The sequence below is a fragment of the Euphorbia lathyris genome, chromosome 1 (genome assembly GCF_963576675.1).
Source record: "Euphorbia lathyris chromosome 1, ddEupLath1.1, whole genome shotgun sequence".
NCBI lineage: Eukaryota > Viridiplantae > Streptophyta > Magnoliopsida > Malpighiales > Euphorbiaceae > Euphorbia > Euphorbia lathyris.
Genome location: NC_088910.1, coordinates 82,968,858 through 82,996,766, shown reverse-complemented (window position 1 = coordinate 82,996,766; position 27,909 = coordinate 82,968,858). Strand labels below are relative to the sequence as shown.

The following is a 27,909-nucleotide window of genomic DNA, read 5'->3' as shown; positions in this document are numbered from 1 at the left end:
TACTGATTTTTTTTCATTGACTAGCTTGAAGGTTTCCTTGCGAATATAGACAATATAGAGTGTAACATTTATGCACAGGTCTTTGGAGAATTTGGTGCCAGCAGAATAATTGCTATTAGGATGGATCATGTGCTCTACATATTATTGTGGCTAAAGTTGTCAACATGTTTTTCACAATTACAGCAAAGGCGACATTCCTGCCTTCGTCTGGGGATGTTGTATGTCGTCTGCGAAGGTGGAAGGCTCGTGAGGTTGGTGCATTAAATCTCAATATTGACGTCTCATGTCGACTGAATTTCAATGTTGTTGGTTTGAAGGGACATGCTTCAGGATCCATTGAGGTATTTTTATCGACACCTATGCTATTCCTCATGCGTGCTTTTCCCTAGGATGACCGGGCTTCAACGTGTTCTTCACTTCATTCGAGACATAAATTGGATGCGTGTGGTAATTGAAATAGATGCTACAGTGGTAATAGTCTTTTATTTTCACATAAAGATTCTTGATTTTTCATATACACAAAAACTAAACACGTTCAATGCTTCTTAACTTGTTGAAAAGGAAAAATTCGAGAATAAATTATATTATAATTTTGATTTTATTTGATTTTATCAATTTTTTTTTTTGATAGAACTGGATTTTATCAATGACAATAATTATATCATTTTTTTCATTACATCAATTATTTTCTAATGAAATAATATGCATGAATTATTGGTAGTATCTATTTAACCAATTTAAAACTTGTGTTGAGTGTTTAAAAAAAAAACTTTGCTGAGTGGTTGTTTTTACTTCACACATGTTGATTTATTACTGAGATGATTCTCAATTCTAATAGTGTCTCTACGGGGTGTTTGTTAGGAGGGATATAGGAGGTGAGATAGGGATAAAAAACACGAGATAAGTTATCCCGCGTTTGTTTGTAAGATAGAAGAGTGAGACAGATAAAGGATAAGTCTCTTATCCTTCAAATCCTATACCCAGGAGGGGGCGGTATAAAGAGGTGGGATAAGCTCCTGCGATTTTAATAGGATGAGAAATTCCATTTTATCTCTCAAATTAATGTTATGTAGTTTAAATAAAGTTAAAAATAGTAAAATGTATTATTTTATCTCTATACTTATCCTACGTACCAAACATTGAATAATAATTCTCGAATTATATTTTTATCTTTATCCCAACTATTTATCCTTGTCCATATTACAACCTTTATCCTTATCGCTATCCAAAGCCCCGCTAATGTGGTATCTTGCTGAAATTGCTTTTCCCTTCCTCCATGATCATTTGGATTCTGTTAAAATTAAATTATTATGTTTCATTCGATGCAAAAGTTAAAAATACATGTAAAAATAAAATACCTGTTTACCCAAAAAAAAAAAAAATAAATAAATAAAAAAATAAATAAAATACCTGCTGGTCCATGAAACATACCTAACAGCCCCCATAATATATATATATGGGAGAAAGTCCTAAACAGCTCGATAACCCATTTCAATTTCAACAAGATAAAGACAATTTTGATTCCAAATTCTTGTGTTGATCTCTTATTATGATGGCTTCTAATGGTTCTTCTGCGGTCAGTCAATCAGTCTTCATATTTTTCTCTCATTGATTACAGTCATTTTGATTACACTAATTGCGATTTCTGATGATCGCATCAACAGATAGCAGCCAACGCAGAGAACAGTTTGGAAAAGATTAAGCGCCAGTTAGCTTCCGGTTCCGGTCGGAATTTGTTGCAGGGTCCACTTCTCAAGCGATCTGAAACTGTATTCTTCCCTTCTCTTCACCTTTATTTTATTTACTTTTTTGGCACTTGCACTGTTTAGTTTCTCCATTAAATTTCAATTTCTCCCCTTCCCGAAATTCTGTTTCATTTATAGACTGGTGCGTGTCAACTTATTTCAATTGATTGTTGATTTGCATTATTAGTCTAAGAACTCTGTGATGCAATGAAATGAGCTAGAAACTGAGAAGAAAAAATAAACATGAAACCCTAGATTGAGCTGAATGTTAAGTACAATCCAATATCTGATGTCCTATGGTTGGTAAATAAATAAATATTGGTTTCAAGGTATTATGTTTTCGTCTGTAAGCATCAATCTTCTCTGGGTTTTACTTGGAAATATTGATGTTGATAACAATTTGTTACTCTCCATCGGCAGCTTAGGAAATGGAACGAGCGATGGGTGATCTTAGACCCAACCACTGGAAAAATGGAATACAAGTGCGCATATTTTTCTTTCTCCTGGCTTCATTTTTATTTCTTCAGAGTGCATTAATTGTGGACTCTCTTTTATCTGCCTGACTGATTTAGGACTAGGAGAAATGAGCCGGCTGTAAAGGGGACTATAGTCTTTGATGCAAACAGCACGATAACACTTTCACCAGTGAACTTCCAGTAAGATTGTCGCCTTTTTTAAGAAGCTCGGTTTTAAGATTCTTGTTTACTATTTATACCTATTTTGGATGATTAGTTACATTTTTCTTTCACTTTCTTCAGCGGACTTCCAAAGTATGATGGCTGTTGTATCTGTATCCATATTATTCTATTTAATTTCTGTCAACAATATAAAAAATATTTGAGTTTCCTCCCTTTTGGAAGTTCGAGCTGTTATTATGTAGGTGAAGTGGACTAGCTTCAGTTGCATGCTTAACTTTAATGTAGATATTGGCACTCCACAGAAGAAAGACTACTTCCTTTGTGCAGAGACACCCGGTGCTGCTAGAGCATGGGTAGCAACTTTAAAGTAAGCCTTTTCTTCTGTCATTGCTTTTATGCTAGCATTAGTTTTTTGTTACCCAAATATATACTATATTAGAATGTATGTCGTATTGAATAACCAAATTAAACTAAATTAAACTATGGGAAAAGAATTAGGTAAAATGTAATGAAACCAACTGCTGTTTTGATAAAGTAATTGTCTCTGTCCTTCCTACATGATTGGGCATATTCTTTGACCACAAGAATCCTATTTAGTTACTTGGCTAAAGATTCCAGACATTTATGCATGAATTGATGGACTTCATAAATTAATATGATGACATAATTATGCTTTTCTTATCATGTCCATGGTTTCTTCAAATGAAAGAGGATATTTGGTTGGTGTCAGTCAGATGTAGTAACAAAGAAAACTTTTCTTGGGCCTTACTTATCAGCTTAAGCTTTTGGGTCACATGGTTCCTGGACATGGGCCTATGTTGTACACGCTTCAAGCCCATGGGGAATTTTCTTGCGGAGGTGTGTCAGATATAATAATAAAAGCTAATCTTAGGCCTTACCTACTGGTTTAAGCTTTTGGGGTCAAATGGTTCCTTGATAGTTGGCATTAGGAAAGAGTCGCCGGAGGCTGTAGAGGGAATTATGTAATCAGTGAGAGAAAGGAGAAGAGATCACTGGGGCCATAGGGTAGGGTTTCTTTCTCTAGGGATGCTAACATAGACAATTCAAGATCTGTTTATCAAGATTTCGTATTTTCTCATTTCTTAAATGCTCAACATTGAATTGGAAACTTCAAAAATCAAATTTGATACTATCAATCTGAACTGAAGTAATTAGCCATGCTGAAATTTGAAACAAGCTTGATGTTTCTAAAATGAAATGTCCAAGGTTCAACAAAATGCAATTTAGATATAAGGACTCAATGGAAAAACATAAATTTAAGGGCTTATGAATCACATTCTCTTTCTTTTATCATTCTTTTGTGACAGCATTACTTCCTGAACCTTCCAGCATTTTGTTCTGTCAACTACACTTCGGCTAATAGTTTTTTGTCCCTTTTTTTCCAAAAATTGCATCAATTATTCCCTTCATGCACCCTGTCGATTTGATATTCAAAGCTAATAAAAGCACACTGCAAATAAGTCACATTTGCCTTGTGCAGCTGGGTTGTTCATCATTCGAGGCTTAAGAGCGCTTGATGCGCCGGTTAGGAGAACCGAAGAGTGGCAAAGGGATATAGTGGTGAGGGTTAGGGGAAGACCTAAGCAAACTTGGAGGAGGGTGATCGAGAGTGATATGAGTTTACTGGGAATTGAGGAAAATATGGTAGTGGATAGGACGGAGTGGAGGGAGCGAATTTGTGTCGCTGACACGACTTGATTTCACGGTTTTATATGATGGTTCATGTTAGCTGACCCCGAATCATTTCGGGACTAAGGCTTTGTTGTTGTTGTTGTTGTTACTACTATTTATTTGAAGATGGATTTCTCTTCGGCTTCATCGGTATCCTTTCTCCAATAAATTTCTTGACATTGTGAAACATCCTGCGCTTTGATGAAGCTTTGATTATTTTCACTTGTGAATAATAATATGGTAAAGTACAATTGAAATCACATTTAAATTTTACTTTTTTAGTTGGTCTGTGTTTTCACAATGTTAGCTTTTGTTGGATCTTGTTCTCTGTGAAAAGTTCATTCCGCTGTTGCTTGGATTATGTGATTTACCTTTTCTTTCTTCGTATATGTATATTCTTGTTCATATATATGTTATAATATTTCTTTTTGTATTGATGTTGTAATTGTACTATCTTTAATTTTTATTGCATTTGGTGTTATGGCGTTTGACAATCAGTGCGACTCAGTTAGTTCTAAAGGCTCATAAAGAGGCTGTGAATTCCTTAAGTGGGAATGGTTCTGCAAAACTGGGGACAGTTGCCACTGTAGTTGCTGCTGCCAATTCAACAGCCCTTGAATGCTCTAAAGAAATCGAAGCTGCAATGCAGATCTCTTTGAGAAATGCTTTGGGAATGATGAATACTAGGATAACTGATGGTCCCATGGATGATCTGGCAATCATGAAGGTATAGTTTCTGCAACTCCTCATTCTATGCTATATCCATAGTGAATTTCGAAAGCATATCTAATATGTTATTGGTACAATTTTAATGAAGTTACATGTGTCATGAAGATTGAGTTGAGATTGCATCATGCTTTATTTAGAAAGAATTTGATGTAGTTTTACAAACATGTTTGGTCTCTGGTTAGTTTTGATCTGCAGCATATTTATTTTATATTTCGTTGGACATATTAAAAATTCTGAAGCTTATATTACATGTTTTCATTATTTTGATTTAGTACAAATTTATGTAACCATTAGGGATTCCTGGTAGTAGTAATTAGGGCAGAATTGAAATAGGGAAGAGAAGGATAGAAGAAAAGAGATTAGAAGAAGGAATCGCAGAGTTTAGAGAAGAGAGGAATAAGGAAAGAGAAAGTAAAATTTCATTAATTTTCATCTGATAATTGACACGTTCCTAAGGAAGAGACTAAGTAGGGAAAAGCTATGCTGATGTGGCAGCAGTTACCATAGCACACACATGTGCTATTTTACAGCTATTGTGTAATAAACTCCTAATAGGAAATAACCACTAAATCAGCAATAACAAGCAAATAATTAGACAATTAACTCCTAATTAATAGCTAAATAATTGCCTATGATTTCCCTTAATAGTCGTGACAATTTATACCATTGGCCACTTAATGCTTGAACTAATTTGATGTTAACTTCGAAAAGGAAGGTACATATGGTCATGATTTCTAGTATTTATTTTTATTCCTGTCAAAAGATCTCTACCATAACCTGTCCACTTGCACCTTAATCCTTATGCTTGCCATTGTACTGTTTGAGAGCTGCCATTTCATTGTTGGCCACCTCTACCTCCATCTGCTGCTCCTACAACTCTCAATGCACTAGCACCACCATCAGAAATAAATTGCTATACCAGCAAATTCTTGTTTAAAAATAGGAATAAAATGACAACCAAATAGATTTCTGAAAGCATAATGCCATGTGGTTAAGGGGTTGACGCTGGACAGCTTAGGTGTGTGCTGTATTTAGATTGGCATTTGGATAGAGAAAACAAATTATAGTTCATATGAATATGTGGCTCAGTAAATTTTATCATGCCTCTGCCTCCCCTTCTTGTCTTGATATAAGTATTTGGAATGCAAAGTTTGATTTATATCCTCTTATTTATTAATCACCCCCTTTTTCTTTTCTTTTACCTCTTGAAATACATATACGTTTGGATATTTTGTTTAAGAGGTTGTGCTTCCACAGCATTGTTGCTGTCAGAGATTATATAAAAAGCTATTTTTGGGCCTTAACTATCAGATTAAGCTTTTAGTTCGAACGGTTCCATGACATGGTATCAGAGCTGATAGTTAAGGTCCAAGAATAGCTTTTATATTTATCTCTGACAGTTACATATCTTGCATTAGCTAGATTGGGTGTCATTTCTTGCAAGCATTTCAAGGGAAAACTGAACCTGGTTCTGATTCAGGAGATTTGAACTTCCAAAAATCAGTTCGGGTTGCAGTTTGGAAATGGGAAGCATGGTTTTAAAGCATATAAATTACTTAACATATCATGTCCTACATGACGGGATGTCGCATCAGTAAATTTTATCATACCTCCCCTAATGTAAAATTATTTCCAAATATACATAATAATCGCTTATAGCCTTGGCGCAACGGTAAAAACGTTGTTGTCGTGTGACCAGAGGTCACGGGTTCGAGTCTTAGGAGCGGCCTCTTGCCAATTAAATTGGCAAGGGAAGGCTTGCCCCCAATACACCCTTGTGGTGGGACCCCTCCCCGGACCCTCGCTCAGCGGGGACGCGTAATGCGACTGGGCCGCCCTTTTTTATACATAATAATCGCTTATGGAATAGTTTAGTAATGGCTTAATACCTTTACAACCCCCTCAATTTGTCTTTTTCCCCCCCCCACTTTGCCCCTCAACTTAGGGGACAACCTATTAGCCCCTTAACTCCACAAATATAACACTTCATGTCCCTTATGTGCTTACATGGCATTGAGTAAACCTTCCAAGATACCTTCTGCATCCATTCCAACTTCTGCATCTTGACGTGAACCCTTCCTTCATTGCTTTGAAACAGACATAAATCTAAGGGACACAAAGTGTTACATTTGGTGAATTGAGGGGGCTAATAGGATGCATAAGGTGAGTTGAGGGGGCTAATCAATGCCATGTAGTCATATAAAGGGGCACGAAGTGTTACATTTGTTGACTTGAGGGGGCTAATAGGTTGTCCCCTAAGTTGAAGGGGAAAAATGAAAAAAACGGACAAGTTGAGGGGGCTGCGAATTTATTAAGCCTTTAGTAATTATGCCAGACTGTTATTCTACTTATATGAACGTGATATATATCACACTGATGCTTTTTTGTTTCTTTCTAAGGTAGCTATTTTAATAATGAATCATTAGCAAAGTTAAAACAACAGCTATCAGTTTGATCCTATTTTATTCCTTTTTCAGTTTATTATTATTATTATTATTATTATTATTTTGAAGCACTTCTTCGAAGTGATGAAATAGTAAATGCCATATGATAACGCTGGAAAAGCAAAATAGACTGGAGACCATAAGTTATTTGGAACCCTAGGTTCTCACACCCAAAATACTTCTATTCAACCAAAAACCAAATTTCTTAGAAGCCACAAATTTATATAGAAATCACAACCCTAAAATTTCTAATAGTTCTACCAATTATTCAACCTCTTAGTAGTAATAAAATATCATAACCAACATGAATTATTCATGCAGTTTTCTGCTACTAAAAGAACAATAGTATTAGTAATTCTTAGGTTCTTTAATTAAGACATGTGAGGATTAGCATAAGGATTGGGGACTATATTTTATTGAGTGGAACATAAACTACATCATTCTCCTTCTCATTGGAAAAGTTTGACCTTGAGTGATTATAGGCAATTTATATATGATTCCTCAGCATAATTAGCATTGTTTTTTTTTTCCTTGTTTCAATTTTTTTTTAATTACTATTATTTGGTTCATAGTTCAATTCTTATGTGTAAATCCTACCTCCCTATATCATAACCCTAGATCACTCTTGAACATCTTAGGCTGCAAAGGCAACAGTGGATTAAAATGCCATAATTGAACATGTCAATATACATATTAATGCATTGTGTATCTCCTCAAATTAAATAGACCAAGCAATTTGTTGGACTCCATAGAATAGGCATCCATCACCTTGGGCAAGAGAATGCATTTTGAAAGTACAATTCTTCTCATAATCATAGTTGTGAAAGGTGCAAGGGGTCCTGGAGCTTAGGCGTGAGGCGCACGCCTGAGCGACACAAGGCACACCAAAACAAAATAACATATAAAGTTATAAAAAACAACACTTAACATTTCTAAAATGACACAAATAGTCAAATAACAACAATTATAATCATAAAATGCATGAGATAAATTCTAATTAACTACTAAAACATAATTATAATTCATAATAAAATTTAAATCTAAAGACAAAGTTCAACTTCAGCTAAACACTAAGTTAATAACTAATACTCGAATAGTAACTACTTTTCCTCAAGCAAGACTAAACTCTTTAGTCTTTATAGTCCCTATCCATCATCAATGGAGGAGAAGCAGCTAGATGGTTTGCACTTTCTGTCCTTTAGAATCGCAGCTCATCTCGTTCCTTTCCTTCCTTTTTTTTTTTTTCCTTTTTCTAACTTAATCTGAGCCCTTAATCATAAAGACTTTCTATGGCTGTGATTAGAAGCTTAAAAATCACTAAAAAACCATACAATTGCGCCTAGGCACGCCCCATTCAAGGCGTGAGGCTAGACAAGGCACACAAAGGAGTGCGCCTGGCTGACATTTCCCGCCACACACACAGAGAGGTGCTGACCCCTGAGCCTTGCCTCAGGCGCGCTCGAGGCGCGTCTTTAACAACTATGCCCATAAGGAATTGTAATAAATGATTTCTTTATTATGTCTCAACAATGCAGACAAGGAAACTGTTGATATGTCTTGTTGAGAAAGCTATGCTATGTTGACGATCATAGCCTCCGAAGTTCGAACAATTAAGAGAAACACCATTTCCTCTTCATTCTTATTGCGATTCTCAAAATTTCTTTATTTTATCTCCTTATCAAGGTTCAAGCAAATTAGTTCTACTACCAAAAGTTTTGCTTAGGAGCATATAATTGAGCCTCTGTATTAATAAGAGGAAACATATGCCCATGGGCTTTCTCTGTAGGTGCAATCTGAACAATTTGGCTTGGAAAATAACTTGAAGAACTGTCTGTAATATTCTTTGGTGTCAATGATATTAATTAACGTTTCCTTAATACAAAGAATCAAATTGTTTCTACAAGGTATCAAGCCCTGGTTCAACTATTTGAAGTTTTTTAACTACTATCTTTTTCCAATGATGTTGGTTCACAACTTCTTGGAGTAAACATTCTAAATGAAACCATTATCCTTACCCTTTTTTGTTTGAAACTCTATTTTTCTTTTCGTTTCTTTTTTTCCTAATGCATTAGTGGGTGATTGTTTGAACTGTCTGTTTCAATTGATAGCAGTTTCTACATCAAATATCTACTTCAAAATGTTTGTAAATTGCAAAAGGAAAAATTAACAATTGTTGTGGCGCCTAATGACTATCAATTTATTTGTTTTGAAATTGTTTTTCCCCCTAATCAACTAGTAGTGGATTTGATTTTATATTTTATATTTTTTTCTGTATAATTCATTAATAAATTATTACAAAATGCTTCCTCTGCCCCCAAAATATTATCATTTTTCCTTTTGAGAGTTTAGTGATAAAGAATGGGAGAACAGAGGCCAGCTGTTTGTCATGATTATTAGAGTAATTAAGGGGAATTGTTACGTACAAATGTAGAAAGGCCAGTAATTAATGTGGTTGACTGATTTAAGGCCAGTAATTAATGTAGTTGACTGAGTTAATATCAATAATTAATGTGTTTGACTGAGTTAAGGCCAGTAATTTCTGTGGTTGACTCATGTAATACTAGAATTGTCCTTTTTTGTAACCATTGCCACCTCATAGCTGGTAGCCTGGTACAATTATTTATATGAGGTCTATCCGACCATTGTAATCATCATTATGAAGTCAATGGATATTTTATTTCTTCCTTTCCCTCTCTTCTCTCTATTTTCTCTCTGATTTTATTCTTTCTCTTTCTCAACAATGCAGACAAGGAAACTGTTGATATGTTTTAATTAGAAAGAGAGAATCAAGTCAGAAAGAGAAAGAATAAAATCAAAGAGAAAGAGAGAGAAGAGATTTAATAATGATGATTACAATGGTCGGATAGATCTCAATAGCTGTACCAAGAAAAGGACAATTCTAGTAATACATGAGTCAACCACAGAAATTACTGGCCTTAACTCAGTCAACCACATTAAAAGCTGGTATTAACTCAGTCAACCACATTAATCACTGGTGTTTCTACGTTTGTACGTAACAATTCCCCTTCATTACTCTAATAATTGTGACACTGTTTTACTTGCTGCCTAGAGCCTAAGATAAGGAAACTTATAGAAGGAGAGCCACATGTATGTAAGGATCGGTAAAGTTGGTTATGCTTAGAGAGTGATGATGAGCGAGATTTATATGGTGCAAGAGATAGAGAGCCATAGGTAGCTTTTGATAAATCAATTTTTAGGGTCTTCTGTTCATCTTTATATTTCTTCTGAATTGTTTTTGTTACCTATTCTTGATTGCAGTAATCAGGAAATTCTTCAGTAAAACAGTGGTTTCCCTATGTCTGTTTGGCTGTGTGAATCTATCATCAATTCCTTTAGTACTCTTGTATGCTTTATAATGTGCTCTGTTAGCAACGAAATAAAACATAATTATTCAATTGTAGATGGAAAAAAGCATTAATGTAGAGGTATTTCGGCAAGATTATAAGTAATTTTTTTTTCTTTCAGCCATACTAATGACTTCTATTGTTTCCATTTGTGTGAAAAAGAGAAGTCGGGCAATACTTTGGGATAAATGAAATATCTCTTTTGTTTCAAATTAACTTTCTACATAAACAAATTATGTATAACAATAACATTAATAATCAAATAGTAAATATTATAATAATAGTAGTAGCTATCATATCATATCTAAATAAAAATACTGTGTAGGAAATAAATACATTTTTCTAAAAAAAAATAACACATAAAAATATCTAAAAATGAATTACATCCTAACTTAAGTGGCATATTTTTCTACTTTTCAGCTATGAGCTATTAGATACAAATTCAAGTAATCAGCTACTACCTGTACCAAATTGCTAAATGGAATAGATTCAGTCTTTTATTTATTTTTTATTATGTTTCCTCAATGGTTTCAACCTTCTCTATTTCCAGTGGCTAGTTTTTTAAACTTAATTTTTTGAAAACAGCAAAATATAGCTATATGGTGAAATTTGGCTCACTTGGGACCAAAATGGCTGAAGAGTCTTACCAAATATAAAAATACTCTGAAGATAGTGTTCTTTAAGGTTTCCTACTAGCATAATTATTACCATAAATCAGGGCCTTTTGGAGATAGGATTAAGATGAAGGGTTCCTTGTATTTGGTGGTAAACAAAATCCCATGCGAAGTTTCAAAATTTTTTTGTGGTCATTTCGAGTCATGTAACGTCAAGCTAAGCTTATATCCTCACTCAGCGTCGCTTGGCATGTTGCCATTCTCTGTCTCCTGTTTCATTCCAATAGGCTTTTTGTTTCTGACTTCTGAGTAATGATATCTTGCAGGAGACACTAAAAGTAAAGGATGAGGAGCTACAGAATTTGGCCCGGGATATTCGTGCTCGTGATTCAACAATCAAAGAGATCGCAGACAAACTTTCAGAGACTGCTGAAGCTGCTGAGGCTGCAGCATCTGCAGCACATACAATGGATGAACAGAGGAGAATTGCCTGTGCTGAAATTGAGCGTATATCTAAATCTTCAGATAAGCAGCTGGAGTCATTGATGTTGAAGGTACAAGTAATCTGTTGTCTTCTTTCCCTGATTTTTTTCCTATTAATAAAAAGGGCGGCTCGGTGCACTACGCGTCCCCGCTAAGCGAGGATCCGGGGAGGGGTCCCGCCGCAAGGGTGTATTGGGGGCAATCTTTTCCCTGCCAAATTTTTTTGGCAAGAGGCCGCTCCTAAGACTTGAACCCGTGACCTCTCGGTCACACGACAACAACGTTTACGGTTGCACCAAGAACAACGTTTTCCGATTAATATTTGGACAACTTTGGAATATATGATACGTTGATAACTAGTAGAATGAGAAGTGGATAGGAAAGTAATATTTGATTGACAATCCGGGCTGTTGTCTTTCTAGATAAAAATGATATTTAATTTTGTTTGTAACGTCTGCTACTTTAATTATTAGTTAGTTAGGTTTTTGTTTGTACATGCAGCTGAAAGAGTTTGAAGGAAAGGTTATCACTCTAAGCAAAGAAAGAGATGATTTGATCAAGCAGAGGGATTCTGCCCTTCAGGAAGCACATCTATGGCGTTGTGAGCTTGGAAAAGCTAGAGAGCGTGTTGTGATATTGGAAGGAGCTGTTGTGAGAGCAGAGGAGAAGGTCAGGGTTGTAGAGGCAGATGCTCAGTCCAGAATACAGGAAGCTTCACAGAAAGAGGCAGCTGCTGTGAATGAGAAGCAAGAGCTTTTAGCATATGTGAATATATTGAAGGAAAAACTTCAAAGGTTCAATATCTAACTCCTCTTAAATATCATGATGCCTATTCTCTTTTATTCCCTTCTCCATGTATGTCACTCTTATCGATTGAAGTCTACTTCAATGGACAAAACTCTCTAATTATGGATCCTATATGCTAAAGAAGCATTCTTGCTGGTGAATGTTAGAGCTGATGTATAAAATCTATTATTGGGCATTGCCTATCAGCTTAAGCTTTTAGGTCAACTAGTTCTTTGACATGGTATCATAATCCCCTAGACCAAGTTGGGATTTACCTAACAGCATAAGCTTTTAGGTCAATTGGTTCTATGACAGTAGAAATTTTATTCAACGTGCTTCTAATTTTTTAAATGGTTCTTCCATCTTTATAAGGATAAAGGCTATTCTCATTTTCAGGATAAAAAAACAGGCCTCTCCTAGGCTAGGAACTTGTCTCACCTTTTAACTATAGTTGTTGAAAAATTGTTTTCACAAAATGTTGGCTATAGAGACTAAAAGGTCTTCCAGAAGGCTTTTCCTATTCTTATTTTTGAAGACTTGTTTTTAAACAAATGTTTAAAAAATTACAAACATGCTAATTGCGGGAGAAACGAAAGTGCAGATGAAATCCAGTTTTAAGTTTTACCAGATTATCCTATTCATTGTGGAAAAATCTTTATGTAACAGATACATTTGAAAACCTTCTTGGCCTTTTATTATGACTGTAAATTTACCTCAAACATGAAAGTAAGAGTCTAAAAGATCTTAATACAGTTCACCTGCATTCTTTTGTAATAATTTATACTGGAGTGCTGAAAATACATCATAATGCTGTTAGACTTTTACCCAAGTTTTAGTTATAAAACTTTATGTTTGTCCTAGTAATATTTTTTTTTGCCGCAGACAAAATAGTTTCTTCTTACATAGAGGGTTGAAATTGATGTGTATGCATTTTCTGCAAACAGACAGCACATAGATACGAAACAAGTGTTTGAGAAGGCAGAGACAGATATTGGACCGCTGATGAAGCATGTGGACTTATCTGAAGAGGATGTGGATAAAGCTTGTCTTAGTGTTTCTGGAGATAGTGTAGTGCAGAAGGGAGTCGATGAAGGTAACCCGCAGGCGATGGGAGAGGCGGAATGGAGCGATATTCAGGCAACAGAGTCGAGAATAGCTGATGTTAGAGAGGTTGGGCCTGAGACAGAAGTTAGCAGCAGCTTGGATATTCCTGTTGTTAGCTCAGTAGTGAATAATCATAACGAGCCGGGAGCTGGAGGTGACAATTTTCATCAGCCTTGATCTTTGAGCATCTACAATTTATTCAAAACATTATGGTATGGTACAATTTTTTTAAGGGAAGAAGAAAAAGTTCCTATAGTATTTGTGTTATTGGGTTGGATAGGTCTATTATATTGATAGAGGGAGAACAATACTTTCGAACCGAGACCCCAAAGTGATGTTTTGAATTTGTATAGATATTGAAGTTGAAGTATACGATACAAAGAGTGAATGTAGATTTCATCTTGTCTTCTTGATGTGTTCATCTTTTTTATCATGTTCTGACTTTCGCCTGAAATGAATTCCTTAAATAAGTTGACGATTAGACCACACTACAACTTCAAATGTTCTTGTCTAGAAATTTTAAAATGGTCCTAATCTAAATGGACCAAACTTTTTTTTTTGTTTGTTTTTTGGATTTCACCTAAATATATAATAAAAATAGTCTATTTATATGATCTTTTCATTTCAACTTCGGTTGGTTGCTGTATTCCGACAACAATTTATCTTTTTAAAACTTGTTTCGATTTTGAATACAGAGATTCAACACAATTTTTCAGTCCAAAAAAATTCAAAACAATGGGGAAATTGCAATTCTGATCTATCACTCTCACTGAAGAAAATCAATTACAACATCATCAAAATTATAATTCCAAGGAATTGCACACTCAAAAACTTGGATTAAATCTCTATTTGGGACTGAACTTGTAAATTATTATAAGGTTGGGTTGGGTTGAAATTTATTTTCAAGGAAGAGGCTGTTTCTCAACTATGGTTGATTCATATAAACTTCTTCTTCAATGGTACCATTTAAGAATGCTGATTTGATATTCATTTGGTGAATTTTCCATCCTTATTGAGTTGCTAAGGAAATAACTAATCGAATTCTCTATTCGAGCCACCGGAGCAAAAACTTCTTCGTAATCAATTTTGGCATTTGGAGAAAAACCTTTTGCAACAAGGGCGAGCTTTATACTTCTCCTTTGGCATTTTTCTTCACTTTGAAAATCCACTTCACGCTATTGCTTTTCTCCCTTTGGAAGTGTTGTCAATTCCCAAATGTCATTCTTTTTTATGGAATTCATCTCTTCATCCATGGCTTGTCTCCATTCCTTTTCCTGAACAACATCTTCAAATTGTACATGTTCTACATCAGCAAATAAAGTAGTGTTATCTACTTCTTCAGTTTCTCCATAAATCTCGCTCAAGCTTCTCAAGGTTGTCTTCCTGATGAGCTTTCTGGGGATGAGTTTGTTACATTTGTTTGAGATGTGGAAGGTGAATTTGATGGTGTGATAACTACATCTTCATTCTAAATTGCAAAATCATCATCAAATACAAGAAGAAAATCATAATTTTCATCTTGTGGAACCTGCAAATTCCAGGAGATTTCTTCTTGAAATTTCGCATCTCTACTTATCACAACTTTTCCATTCCAAGGATCATAAAATGTATAACCTTTGGATTTTTTTTTTTTTTTTTTTTTTTTTTTTTTGCATAGCCAATAAACACCATCTTCTCACTTTTATCATCCAATTTGCTTCTCAACTCATTAGCTACATGAACATAACCAAGACAATCAAATACTTTTAAATGGGAAATATTTGGTTTCTTTCCACACCATGCTTCATTCGGGGTTTTTCACGAAAGATTCTCTGAAGGACTTATATTATTCAAATAAACTGCATATGTTACAGCTTCTGCCCAAAACTCTTTTGGCATACCTGTCCACTTCATCATGCTTCGAGTCATGTTAAGAGTAGTTATATTTTTACGTTCCACGACACCACTTTGTTGAGGGGATCTTGGAACAGTAAAAAATCGACGAACACCATTATAATCACAAAACTGATTGAACTTCTCGGATGTGAATCCTCCTCCTCGACCAATTTGCAACAATTGAATCTTCAAGTCGCTTTCATTCTCTACTAGTGCTTTGAACTTCTTAAACACTTCCAATGCTTCCGATTTTGGCTTCAAGAAGTAAACCCATGTTTTACGAGTATAATCATCAATAAATAACAAGAAATACCAGCTCCCTCCATGCGAACTCAGGTTAATAGGATCACAAATATCTGCATACACCAATTCAAATGGCTTTCATGTGCTTGAGAAAGAGTCATTTGGAAAACTTCTTCTAGATTGCTTCCCGTACATACACCCTTCACATATCTGATTAGGATGATTTATAGAAGGTAATTAGTGTATCATTTGTTGCTTGAACATTTTCTCTAATCCACAAAAATTTAAGTGACCCATTCTGAGATGCCATAACCATACAGAATCTGACGAAGCTTTCAAGCACATAGGACAAACATTGCTGCTTTTTAATTTGAACATTTTGTTTAAAGACATACAAAATTTGCAATCATTTTTCTATTTCCATCTCTCGTAACCAGCCCATTCTTGTTCATCTCCACCTCATAACCTTTCTCCAAAAGCTGCCCAATACTCAAAATATTGGATTTCAAAGCTGAAACATAATAAACATGAGAAATAAATTGACGATCTCCATTCTTCAGTTTGATAAGAAGGTCACCACTACCCATAATTGGAACTTTTATTTTGTCACCGAAAAAAATACTTTCGTTCTTAGATTTATCAAGCTTATAAAAAAGTTCTTTATTTCTAGTCATGTGATTGCTTGCTCATGAGTTGAGATACCAAGACTCTTTGCTCCTTTCTTCATTTTCACTACATGTCAGCAATAAAGTTGATTCTTCATCTTTAACCTCAACAAAGTTTGCATGTTCATCTTTACAAGAATCAGATTTACACTATCCAGCATAATTCCCAAATCCTTGACAATCATAACATTGCACATGTTACTTATCATGACCATGCCAATTATTTCCACGAACCTTGCAAATTGTTGCCTCTGCCACGTCCTCTTGTATAATATTGCTGATAATTCCTTGCGTCATTATTGCGAAAATTTCTTCCACCTCTACCTCTTCCATTATATCCACGATTCTAGTGACCTCTACCTCTTGATCTTCCTCTTCCTCTTCCATATCCATCTACAAATTTCTTTTTTTCTTCTTTATCATTCAAATCAAGTTTCATCTGTAACACTTGAGCGACAAGTTCTTCTCTGTTCTTTAATCTCTCCTCATGGGCTTGTAACGAACCCAAGAGTTTATCTATAAACATAGTCTCCAGATCCTTTGATTCTTCAATAGCAGTCACCACGTAATCAAATTTCCGAGTCAAAGAATGAAGGGTTTTTTCTATCACAAGAACATCCTCCATCATTTCTCCATATCTTTTCAACTGATTCACAATTGCTAAGGTTCTATTAAATAACTCATCAATTATCTCTGATTCCTTCATATTGAGTTTCTCATACTCACTTCTCAAGGTTTGCAAATGCACATTGATTACTTTATCTTTCCCCTTAAAGGAATTTTCAAGAATCTCCCATGCTTCCTTCATTGTTGCTGTAGTAGAAATTTTCATGAACATATTCTCATCGAGACACATGGATTATAGAGAGTGCTTGTTGGTCCTTCTTCTTTAACTTCTTCGAATTTCCTATTTGAACAATAGTTGGTTCCCCCTCATTCTCTAGTTTATGGTATCTGGTTTCTACCATCTCCCATACTTCTTGGGAACCCAACAATCTCTTCATTCTAATGCACCAATCATCACAGTTCTCTTTTGAGTGTTGTGGATATTTGTATGGGATCATTCCATTCATAATTGTAAGAGAATTTTTGTCTGGCTTTGATACCAATTTGTTGGATCAAAAAACAAAATTTCAGAGGTACAGATGAAGAGTATAGTTGCTGGAAGAAAATTCTCTTAGTTTACTGTTTGTATTGATATGTATTTATAGATTACAGACATGACTATTGGTAAACAACATACTTTCTGAAAATACAGATGACTCTTTGTGAAACAATACAACTCTTAATAAATACAGATGAATCTTGGATGAAACAACATTACGCTGGGACAATACAATGAACTAAAATAAAGACCCTAATTATTATAAGTTTATTATTTCAACATCATTTGGATAAAAGGGTTAATTGGTAAGACAATTTAGCTTTTATAATCAGTGTGATTCAAAAAAATAAAAATATATTTTTAAGGTATTAACTTAGTCCTTCAACTTAATATGTAAAGATTAAATTGATCTAAAAATACACGTATCAATTTATAACCGATAGTTGATAATCTTTTGGTTGGGTTAGTTTTCTTATACCGTCGCGCCAAAATTTATTTTGCATCACACTAATGGGTGAAACCAAAATGAAGGGGCAATTAACCATTTATTATGTACTATTGGAGTAGTTTTACTTTATAAAAGCCATAGCTTTTGGGAAGACAATAAAGATATAAAGTGGGCATTCATAATGGATACGACTGTTGGAGTTTTTAAGAAAAAATGATGCTAACCATTTTATTGAATCTGTCAATATTTTGCATACTAGAAAAAGTACAGATTAATGACATTTTTAAAAGCTTATAATACAACAAGAAAATAGATTTTAGAGAAAACAGTAAAATCTTATTTGTTATGCACTACTATCCCACTAACAAAATAAAATACTTATTTTAAGGATCTAGTAAACTAGACTTAGTTAAAAAAAACAAAAACAATTTTAAATCACAAATCAAATCGCATCGTTCCCTCTTGATTCAAAGTTATTTTTCTTTAACATATGATGTACTTTTCATCATCCACTTGTAATCGGAGTACTTTTTCCTGCAAATGGCTTCTCAGTACACTTTTTACACACCTTCAATTATTGGAGCACTTCTATCCAACATTAAAATGATAATTCTTCATCAACAACATATGTCAAATTGAAATTTTCTTCTGTTTTATTATTTCTGCAATTTCTTAATGTGCCCAAACTTCTCGTATTTGAAACACGGAGACTTCCCCTTGTGCCAATAGTCTTTTTCTTCATGACTATGCTTTTCATAATGACCATATTGAGGAATTTTCATTTTTCTTTTTGAAATTTTGGCAAAGAAAGTTTCCCTCAATCACTTGTTCATTTACTGGAATCCATGGTCGAGTTTTCTTTTAAATACTCATAGATCCCTTAAAGATTAATGAGACTCCTATACAAATTATTAAGTTTTTTTTATGAAAAATATAAAAGAAAAAATGGTGCTAAGGACTTTGTTGAATCTGTTAATACACAATAGAAAAGGTGCAGATTAATGGCCTTTTTAAAGGTTTAGAATACAACAACAAAGAAAATTTTAAAGGAAACAATAAAATTCTATTTGTTATCCACTACACTATTATTCCACTAACAAAAATGAAATACTTATTTCAGGAACCAATAAACTAAACTTGGTAAAAAAGCCAACTTTGAATCAAAAATCAAATCTCAATAACGACCAATATTCTTTACCTAAAATCGTTAAGATAAGCTAATTTCTTCTTTGGGTTCCAAAAAGTACATGCATTCTAGTTTATTATTTGCGAAAATGATTCTATATATTAGGGAGCCTAAAAAATCTACATATGAGGCCTGCATAATTAGTGTAATAAATAATGTGATTTAAATTGATTGAAACGAGTACCTTTAATGGTGTTTACAATTTTGGGTGCCATCTAGGCAACATTAGAGATTTTTATTATTTCAGTATTTAACAGGGTAAAAAAAACAATTAAATAAAATAGATTAAAAATGTAATTTGCCAATTAATTCTACTAGAAAAGTGAAATGGGACCACCAATGGAAAGACGCACCTCATCTTGCGCGTGACGTACACGTGCCAGATGCAGCGTATCTGGCACCATCAGTGACCTCTACTTCCTCTTTTTACAATGGTTTCTCTATTTTGTATGTAACAATTAATGTTTGTCACTAATTTTGGTAACAAACTAAAATTAAACGCATCCATCCTAATGTTCTTACACTCTTATTCGACTCTTAGAGTTCTGGGTTTTCAGATATTACACTCTTATTCCACGGAATCCAAGCGGTTGTTATATGGGAAGTCATCAATTGCACGTGAATCTTATCTTGTTGTGCAATAAGGACCCAATGTCTATAAAAGATAAAAAAAAAAAAAAATACGTAAGAAGTAAACTACAATCACTGAACTTTACTCATTTTCACGGTATGATTATTAAATTTCAAAACGTAACATAAAAGTCATTCAACTTTACACTTTTTAACGTTATGATCACTAAACTTCAATCAACGTCTTGAAATAACATTGACAGTCTCAAAATAAAAAATTCTAAGAATTGATAATATTCTAAGTAACTTTAATTTTTCAAAATTTCGTTTTAAGTGTTGTTTGGTTAGGAGATAAAGATCGAATTTTTTGAGCTCCATAAATGGTGATTTTGGAAAATAAAAAAATGTAATTTCATGGTAAATATTATTCTAAACAACTTTAACCGCCATTTTGTGGCATTAGTTAAAATTTAGCCGTTATAATGTTAGAAAGTGTAAAATTGAGTGACTTTTATATTACATTTTTGAAATTTAGTGATCATACCGTAAAAATGAGTAAAATTCAATGGCCACAAGTATAATTTACCCAAACATAAAACATCCCAAGAACTCATCATTATGATTTTCAATAATCTTTTATTTTAATACATTAAATTCTTGATTTTTTTTTATATTTGTCGCATTAAACTCCTAATGATTAGAAAATTCAATTTTGAACATAAAACCGTAGACAGAGCGTTATTCATTTCATATACGTTCAAATTTTATATTTTTAACCATCCGAAAGCATTTTTTTATGTCATTTTAAAAAACTGTACAAACTTTATTTTGAATAGCAAAAAATACAATTAGATGCAGATGAATTAAGTAACGCTCTATTGACGAATTAGATATTTGACAAGCAGATGCTTATTATAACAAAAAAAAATAGTATGATACCTTAAAATAAAATATCAGCAGATCAGAATTATCATAGGCATCAGTATGCTATTTGCCAAGATGTCAATGCCAAAAACATAAGCTAAAATAAAAGGGCTTTTGCCCCAGCAAAATAAGAACATGGTGAAGTTGATAAATCTATTACAAGCTTCAAGATGTTGCAATGCTAACTCACATTCTTGACCCAACATTTTACAAATGGAAAAAAAGGTGTTAATTCAAATGAAAAGACTATTGCTCAGTTGAACATACAATTAAAGAATAAAAAGAACAAATGTTAAATTAGTTTCCTAAATACATGTATGTATGGTTGGTTGGTTATCTTTCTATAGACTATTGCTCAGTTGAACATACAAATACAATTAAACCAATATATTATTAAATATGTTTGATTCCTTTCCTCATCTTTTTCATTTACTCCTCCCAACCCAACTATCAGCCATTAAGAAGCAATGTACATATTGGTGAAACTAATAGATAATCATTTAGTGAATGTGCTGTACCTGCATGGAGTCAGTCAACAACAGACAGAGCTAAAATTCTCTACCGGATCAGATTCTTCAAGCATGGAGGCTGCCAGAAAGCAGTCTGCCGCATCAGCCATCCGTCCATCCTCTTTATGAACCATCCCTAGGTAATACCATGCCATGCGGTTCGTAGGTTCTATCCTCAATGCATCTGATAGTATGCTTCTTGCAACCGGCAACGAATTTGACCCCATCTTCGGTAACAGGGAACCGATCACTATCTTGCAAGGCACATGGGATGGATCAAGTAAAAGTGCATTCACATAATGGCACATGGCCTCTTGGAGTTGCTCACGCCCTTCACTCATTACTCCTGACAAAATGCAGGGGGAAACAAATTAGTAATTACAGGAAGCATATGTAAAAGATACTATTAGGATAACCAAGTTTATAATCTAATAAGTAACAAAATTAGGACAACCAAGTTTATAATTTTAAGCCTATGTAAAAGACACTATTAGGATAATCACAATGTATTCTCCCTCCCGAAACATATAATTCTTACAAAAAACACATGAGGTATTATTTTGTTAAATATTATTAATTGTTATGTTTTCCTCATTCCCAAATACGAAAATCACTTCCCTATGAAAGTATACCATTCCTAAAGAAATCCTTAAGAAAATATTGCATTATTACGTATATACATGCACAAATGGAACGAAACAAAATAATGGTTTAAAAATATTGCTTCAACTAATCTAACTGGTAAATACATAATGTTTACAAAACCAGACAAGATTTTACACAAGAATATACATTCCAAAGTGGCATGATATATAGTAATTGTGTCAGATACCACAGAAAGAATTACAGGAAAGATTCTACTTCAAGTTAGTTAAATTCAGTTATTTTAGTTATTGCTAGTGATTCTGTTTGTTGCTTATTTTGGCACTATGCCTTGATTGTATTCCATTAGCCTATTTTGGCATTTAGTGAATTCGTAGGAATTCCAGTTGTTGTCACAGCTGTTACTGTACCACCAGGACACCTCAGCAGTACAGCCTGCTATACGAGGACGTGCCCTGTACCTAAGCATCTATATAAATTTTAACTCCACCCTTTTTCCTGGTTGAGAAGGTAAGAAAATCATACAGCTGGTCTAGAAAGGTACAAGCTAGTTAATAAGCAGGCAACCACATTCATAATAAAACCAATTAAACAGTTTTAATAAGAAGAAAAAAATTGTAAATATAAGTTAATAAACCTGGAAAAATTCATAGTCATAAAGTTTCATTTACCTTCTGTGTAAAGCAATTCAGCAGAGAACTGTTTCAACTCTTTGGCTTTTCCTAAGCATACTTCAACATCCTTCCAATGCGAAAGCCTGGAGTATAAATCAGCTAAACCATGCCAAATGTCAAATTCATTGATTTTTTCATCCTCCGCCTATCACAAAATTGTAAAATAATTAAGGTGAGGTTTGAACAACAATAGCTAGTTGAGCTTCCTAATATAGCCCAAAGGATAATATCAGGCCAACTTGAACAAGACAAACAACTTCTTGGGGCAACTAACCTTTAAATTTAATAAAACAAGGAAATGCGGAACTTATGAAAGAACAAATATAAATAATGATGCTTATGGATAATAATAAAAGAAAAGTATGGAAAGAACAACCTTCTTTCAGAAGAGAGAGAAAAAAAATACAATCCTCACCTGAGAAGTGCTTTTGAGAGGACCAAAAGATTTCCTCCGAGCTTGAACCAACGCAAGAAGGTAACGATAAGTTTCAACAGCATCCATAGGTAGCGACTGAGATACCTTGAGCCTTGCTTTTAGCCTGAGCAGCGGTCCTTGTTCCCATTTTGCAGTCTCATCCAAAGCGGCATCAGTAACTACCTCAGCCTCTGGAAATCGCTGTTGAGCAGACAAAACCAGCACAAGCAATCTCCAACCTTTTAATATGGAGCCACCAGTTGCATCAATGAACTGCTTTGCACAATGCAAGGCTGCATTTAAATTTCGTTGTTCTGCATATTGAACTCCCAACTCAAAAATTAGATCTGGATTGCTTGGCTCAAAGGAAAATGCACTATCTAAAGATTTCAGTGCTTCAGATTGAAGACGAGATCTTTCAAAATCAGAGGAAGAAACTTTAGCTTGCCTTCCCAAACAAAGACCCAGAATACGAAGAGCCACTCCTTTTAGATGCCCATCAATGCCCTGAGCATTTTTTATTGCTCTTTGTGTAAATCCCACTCCCTCTTCAGCAAGACGAGGATCCTCACTACAGATCTTGCCAGCCAATAACAATGCCATGAGATCATCAGGTTGTTCATGTTTGTGTAGGGACTTCCTTAATAGGTTGAGAGAAACATCATTTTGTCCAGCTCCATAGTAACAAAGTGCTAAAGTATTCCAACGTTCAACACGATGAAATATACCAGGCATAATCTCTTCAAATTGCTTTGCTAAAATTGATGTTTGGCTACATATGGATAGCGCAAAAGTGAGGTGCTCCATAACTGATGGATCCCATTTAGTTTTTCCAAGGTACATTTTCCGAATAAGAATCATCAAAAGTAAAACTGCCTCTTCTAGATTATGTTTAGGAACATATGAACCATCAATCTGAGCTGCTAAACTGAGTGGGCCAGCTTCCACTCCACTGTGCAATAAGAACACTGCAAATGCTTTCTGAATTCTAGCACAGCAATCATTATCAAGGTTCCACTGGCTGAGGAGAGCACGTCTATAAGCTAACATTGCTTCAGTGTAGCAACCAGCCTGCTTCCATAGCTCAGGAAGGAGCTCTACAGCTTGACTAACTGTATCTTGCAATCGACTGTCTACCTGCCCATCAGGTATGCCCTGATGGAATATCTTCTCCAAAGCATCAAGCACATTCTTACATTCACTAGCAGCTTCTGAAAGGCCATAGGTAACAAGGATTAAAAGGAGATGAACATGGTAAATGGTAAATCCGCCAAAAGTTTTTTCATAAAAAATTATAAGATCGACAAACCATTTAATCTCCCAAGTTTTTGAAGAGACTTGGCTTTTAAGTATATTGCTTCAAGGACAAGGCTAGCAGCATGTTGTGACACCGCATGCTGAGAGTTAGTATTTTGTGAATCACCACGAGCACGTCCCTTTTTTGAAGGTTGTTTCTCTGAAAGTGATTGTTGTAATCTTTCGGTGGCTGCTTGGAGATCAATGCCATCAAAAACACGAAGGGCTCCTTCAACATTGCCTCTTTGATATTCTAACCTCCCAAGAAGCGCTCTTGCTTCCTGGATTGTTAAAATTTGAGGTGAAATATGCGAAACTATTATTTTTTACAAACAAGAGATAAATCAATAGCTGAGTACATTTGAACTTTGGTCATGATAATCTCCAGCTTTCGAAAAGGAAAATAGCCAGATATGAAAAACTGATGCAAAGTGTTTTTATTTGAGCATTTATGCCACCATAATGTGATCCAGACTCACCCACCCCTCGGTGCCCACCACATACCACATCGAAGAAATTCCATTTGTTTGATAGAAGATAACTTTCATATGGGAATCAACTGTCTCCACTACTTCGACTCCAAAATGGTGATTAGGTCATTCATATTTTCAGTTGCGTTCACATGGACCCTGATGACCACGTAAATTTGGTCATTCACCGTTAGATTAAAATTCTAAGGTGGAGATTCAAAACATCCTAAGGCTTATATTTAATCCGCCTAGATCTAACGGTGAATGACCAAATTTACGTGGTCATCAGGGTCCATGTGAATGCAACTGTTCATATTTTAATTTTGGCAATACGCAGGAAAAAAAAAAAAAACTAATTTTCACTTGCTAAAATAAAATATTTTTAGATGTGCAGATATCTGTAGTCCATGTGCTGCAGAAACATACTACCACATAGGTACTTACCTAGCATGAAACTTCTAAAAGGAAAAAAATCATATAATTATTATTCATAATTAGACGCGTCATAGTAATAAGAAGTCCTGTGGAATTATATTAAAATTCACACGTAACATTTACTAACAATCAACATAGAAACTTGCCTGTAATTATAGACTAGCGCGAGCGCGCACACACACTCACATATACACACACACACACACATACATACATACATACACACACACAAATTGGTTTTTCACCTAATCAGCTATCATGGGTTTGAATGTAGTACTAGCACCTAGGATAAATGATAAAGCATGGGTGCCTGCCCTCGCCCAAGGAAGCAGATTAGTCAAACTGATTTTTTTTTTGGGGGCCAAGAACATGTTTAGTCTCTTGTTGGTTCCTTTCCAAATTGTAAGTAGTATAAGTTTAGACACCACATCCCATTTTCAAAACAAAATGACATTTTTCCTGATAATAACCTGAAATTTTCCTTGCAGTACGAAAACTTTTTCTTCTATTTCCAATATATCTGTCACAGATGGAAATTCATGCACATGTTTTTTTCTAACAAAAATTCTGTTCCACATAAATAGAGCACTAGATAAACAGTTAAGCACCAAATGGGTCCACTAAACCAAGATTGATATCATATCATCACTATATTGCATGCTAAAATTAACTAAACCATAAATACACGGTCCATAGAAAAACTAGCATCAATTCTTTACATAAGGTTACAACAATAAGCCACTAACCCTGTCAAGGGCAACCGGTTCAAATAATAAGCCCAGAAGTTGAAAAAAAGTCTCAGTAGCCTAGGATTAGCTTTCAGCAACGGCAACTTTGAGAATATTCTTATAAATGTCAATGTTAATGTAGGGTCTAGATCAAACACTAGTCTCCAAATGCTTAATCTCAACTCAAGCTTGAGTAACAGGATCTACATGTAGAAGGAGCTAAATGTAAAGAAAGTTCACTGCCCACGCACCTTTTCTTCCGCCTCTGTCATCCTATATTCCTATTCCATCCATATATATTAATAATATTATATTATATATTATTTATAATAACCCTAATATTTCTATTTGCCTTATATATATTATTAATTTCTTCACCTAACAATTAACAAAGGCTGCACCACAAAGTCACTGCCCCAATTCTTCAATTTCTTTCTTTTCCTTTCGTCCCACACAACCACTAACCAGTATGTCCAGTAATACCTACCAATTTCTTCAATTTTGAGGTTCTGGTAGTTAACTAAACCAACAGTTGCACACCCCTAGATGGGGGTTTGTTTATATTTAAGAAATTAGTATTCTATTGCTAGAGTGGGACTTGATTAGCTTCCCTGATTCTTTTCAGACCCAGGGTTTCCTCATTTTGATAGTAAATTTCTGTGCTCTAGATAAGCATGCTGGTTGGTTTTCGGTTTAGTGCTTCTGTTACAAGAAATTGATTGTGAGATATTTATGGAATTATTTCTCTAGTTTTCTTGGGTGAGTTTTACACCAAGCTGGCACACAGGATAAACACTTGCGCTTCACCACATGAAGCAGCAGATTCCACTGTCACCCTTCAGTTAATTTGCAAAGACATATGCCTAAGAATTAGTTGTCCATTTTAATAATGCACAAGGGGTATGCATAATGAATTAATGACAGATTATGCAAGTATAAAGTCAAGGGTATAACCTCAAAATTAAGTGATAACCCCTCTCGTAAAGAAGATTCTGCTTCTTGAATATTTCCCTCATCAAGTTTTGCTTCCACTTCAGTCGTTTGCATGGATAATCCATTTGCATATACTTCTCGAACCAGTGTGCGTTCCTCATTTTCTCCCGAACCAGATTGGCTCCCTACCATTTGTTCTCTTTCTCCTTTTCCTTCATATATTTTGCAATTTGGCTCTAATACTTGAACCTCCTGGCGGAGTAAAGGATCTCTTCACAGAAGTACAGCAAAGCAGCAGATCAATAAAAGGAATGACTGCAATGTACAACATAAACAGAAATTAATCTTTCAAAAGCTATAAGAAACAGCTATACTGGAAAGAAACGAAGAAGAAAACAACATTTCATTCACATTTCCAGGCATTTGAAAATCCAGTTTTTATATGAAGTCACAAAAAGAAAAATTGATCTCCAACAACTAGGTTATATATAAAGAAAAATGGAAAATCTAAGATCCGAATTGCTAAGCAGAATTAATTTGAATGTTTAAAAAACAAAGATAACACAACACAATGAAAATAAGAGATACCTAGCTATCAGTTACTCCAGCTGTTTTGCGGAATAGAAAAGCGAAACAGATAGAAATGACTCACCGATGAAAACGAAGCTGAGAAAGAGCAAATTCAGATAGAAATCCGGCGGTGGATCAACGGAAACAAGAAAGCAGATAAAATAGAGTAAATGACAAACAGGTGAGAGAAAATCGGATCCGAGTTATATGCAGAATATTAGTGGCAATTTTTCAAGGCAATAAGCGGAGGATTCGGATCCAGCCTCATCCTTAAATTTTAATTAGCAATAATAATAAGCACTATTATTATTATTAAGTTATTATTATTAAATAATAAAATGTAAAATTACAGTTTGTTTGAGCGCCAAACTGACGAAGAATACTTCATATAGAAAGGGAGGATCCAAAAACCATTTCCCATAATTAGATATAGAATATGCTCCTCCAGCTCACACATGGAAAACATGAATTGCAGACAGTTTAATAAAATTGATAAGACATTTCTAGATCACTTAACGGAAGTTTACAATCACCAACAATAAAATTAAAATTGGAACCATTCTTGTAATTGCTTTGAAGAGTACGAACCAAAAACTAGCCATTTTTTAAAACTTATTTACATATCTACCCTAGTTTTTCAACTTCTTATAAATATAGGCA

The 27,909-nt window shown here is 34.5% G+C and overlaps 2 protein-coding genes across 4 annotated transcripts; one reads left to right on the top strand and one right to left on the bottom strand.

The window, feature by feature from the left end:
• The first annotated feature begins 1,449 nt into the window (after nt 1-1,449).
• LOC136203813 (uncharacterized) lies at nt 1,450-14,007 on the top strand. Its single transcript, XM_065995056.1, has 10 exons — nt 1,450-1,576; nt 1,665-1,769; nt 2,166-2,227; nt 2,318-2,401; nt 2,504-2,535; nt 2,669-2,750; nt 4,574-4,802; nt 11,554-11,781; nt 12,212-12,504; nt 13,441-14,007. Exons 1-10 carry the CDS (start codon nt 1,550-1,552, stop codon nt 13,775-13,777), a joined length of 1,479 nt encoding a protein of 492 aa, XP_065851128.1. The 5' UTR covers nt 1,450-1,549; the 3' UTR covers nt 13,778-14,007.
• Nucleotides 14,008-20,848: 6,841 nt separating this feature from the next.
• On the bottom strand, nt 20,849-27,687 carry LOC136203796 (protein NPG1). Of its 3 annotated transcripts, none has more exons than XM_065995034.1 (6): nt 27,332-27,683; nt 26,701-26,994; nt 24,127-24,394; nt 22,818-24,028; nt 22,400-22,547; nt 20,849-21,471 (listed from the first exon to the last, which is right to left on the bottom strand). In XM_065995034.1, exons 2-6 carry the CDS (start codon nt 26,869-26,871, stop codon nt 21,149-21,151), a joined length of 2,121 nt encoding a protein of 706 aa, XP_065851106.1. In that variant the 5' UTR covers nt 26,872-26,994; nt 27,332-27,683; the 3' UTR covers nt 20,849-21,148. The 3 variants fall into 3 exon arrangements, 2 of the variants coding, with proteins under 2 accessions (XP_065851106.1, XP_065851112.1); XM_065995040.1 differs by having other exon boundaries at nt 26,701-26,950; XR_010674988.1 differs by having other exon boundaries at nt 21,334-21,471; nt 22,400-22,501; nt 27,332-27,687.
• Between the last annotated feature and the right edge of the window lie 222 nt (nt 27,688-27,909).

What these genes read in the sequence shown, in the direction of transcription:
- LOC136203813 (XM_065995056.1), top strand. Translation starts at nt 1,550, where the DNA reads ATGATGGCTTCTAATGGTTCTTCTGCG. An exon ending in GCATGGGTAGCAACTTTAAA is followed by an intron (nt 2,751 to 4,573) that starts GTAAGCCTTTTC and finishes TTTGACAATCAG; the next exon opens with TGCGACTCAGTTAGTTCTAA. An exon ending in TGGAGTCATTGATGTTGAAG is followed by an intron (nt 11,782 to 12,211) that starts GTACAAGTAATC and finishes TTGTACATGCAG; the next exon opens with CTGAAAGAGTTTGAAGGAAA.
- LOC136203796 (XM_065995034.1), bottom strand. Translation starts at nt 26,871, where the DNA reads ATGGTAGGGAGCCAATCTGGTTCGGGAGAAAATGAGGAACGCACACTG. An exon ending in CTCTCAAAAGCACTTCTCAG is followed by an intron (nt 22,548 to 22,817) that starts GTGAGGATTGTA and finishes ATTTTGTGATAG; the next exon opens with GCGGAGGATGAAAAAATCAA. An exon ending in TGAATTGCTTTACACAGAAG is followed by an intron (nt 21,472 to 22,399) that starts GTAAATGAAACT and finishes GCATTTTGTCAG; the next exon opens with GAGTAATGAGTGAAGGGCGT.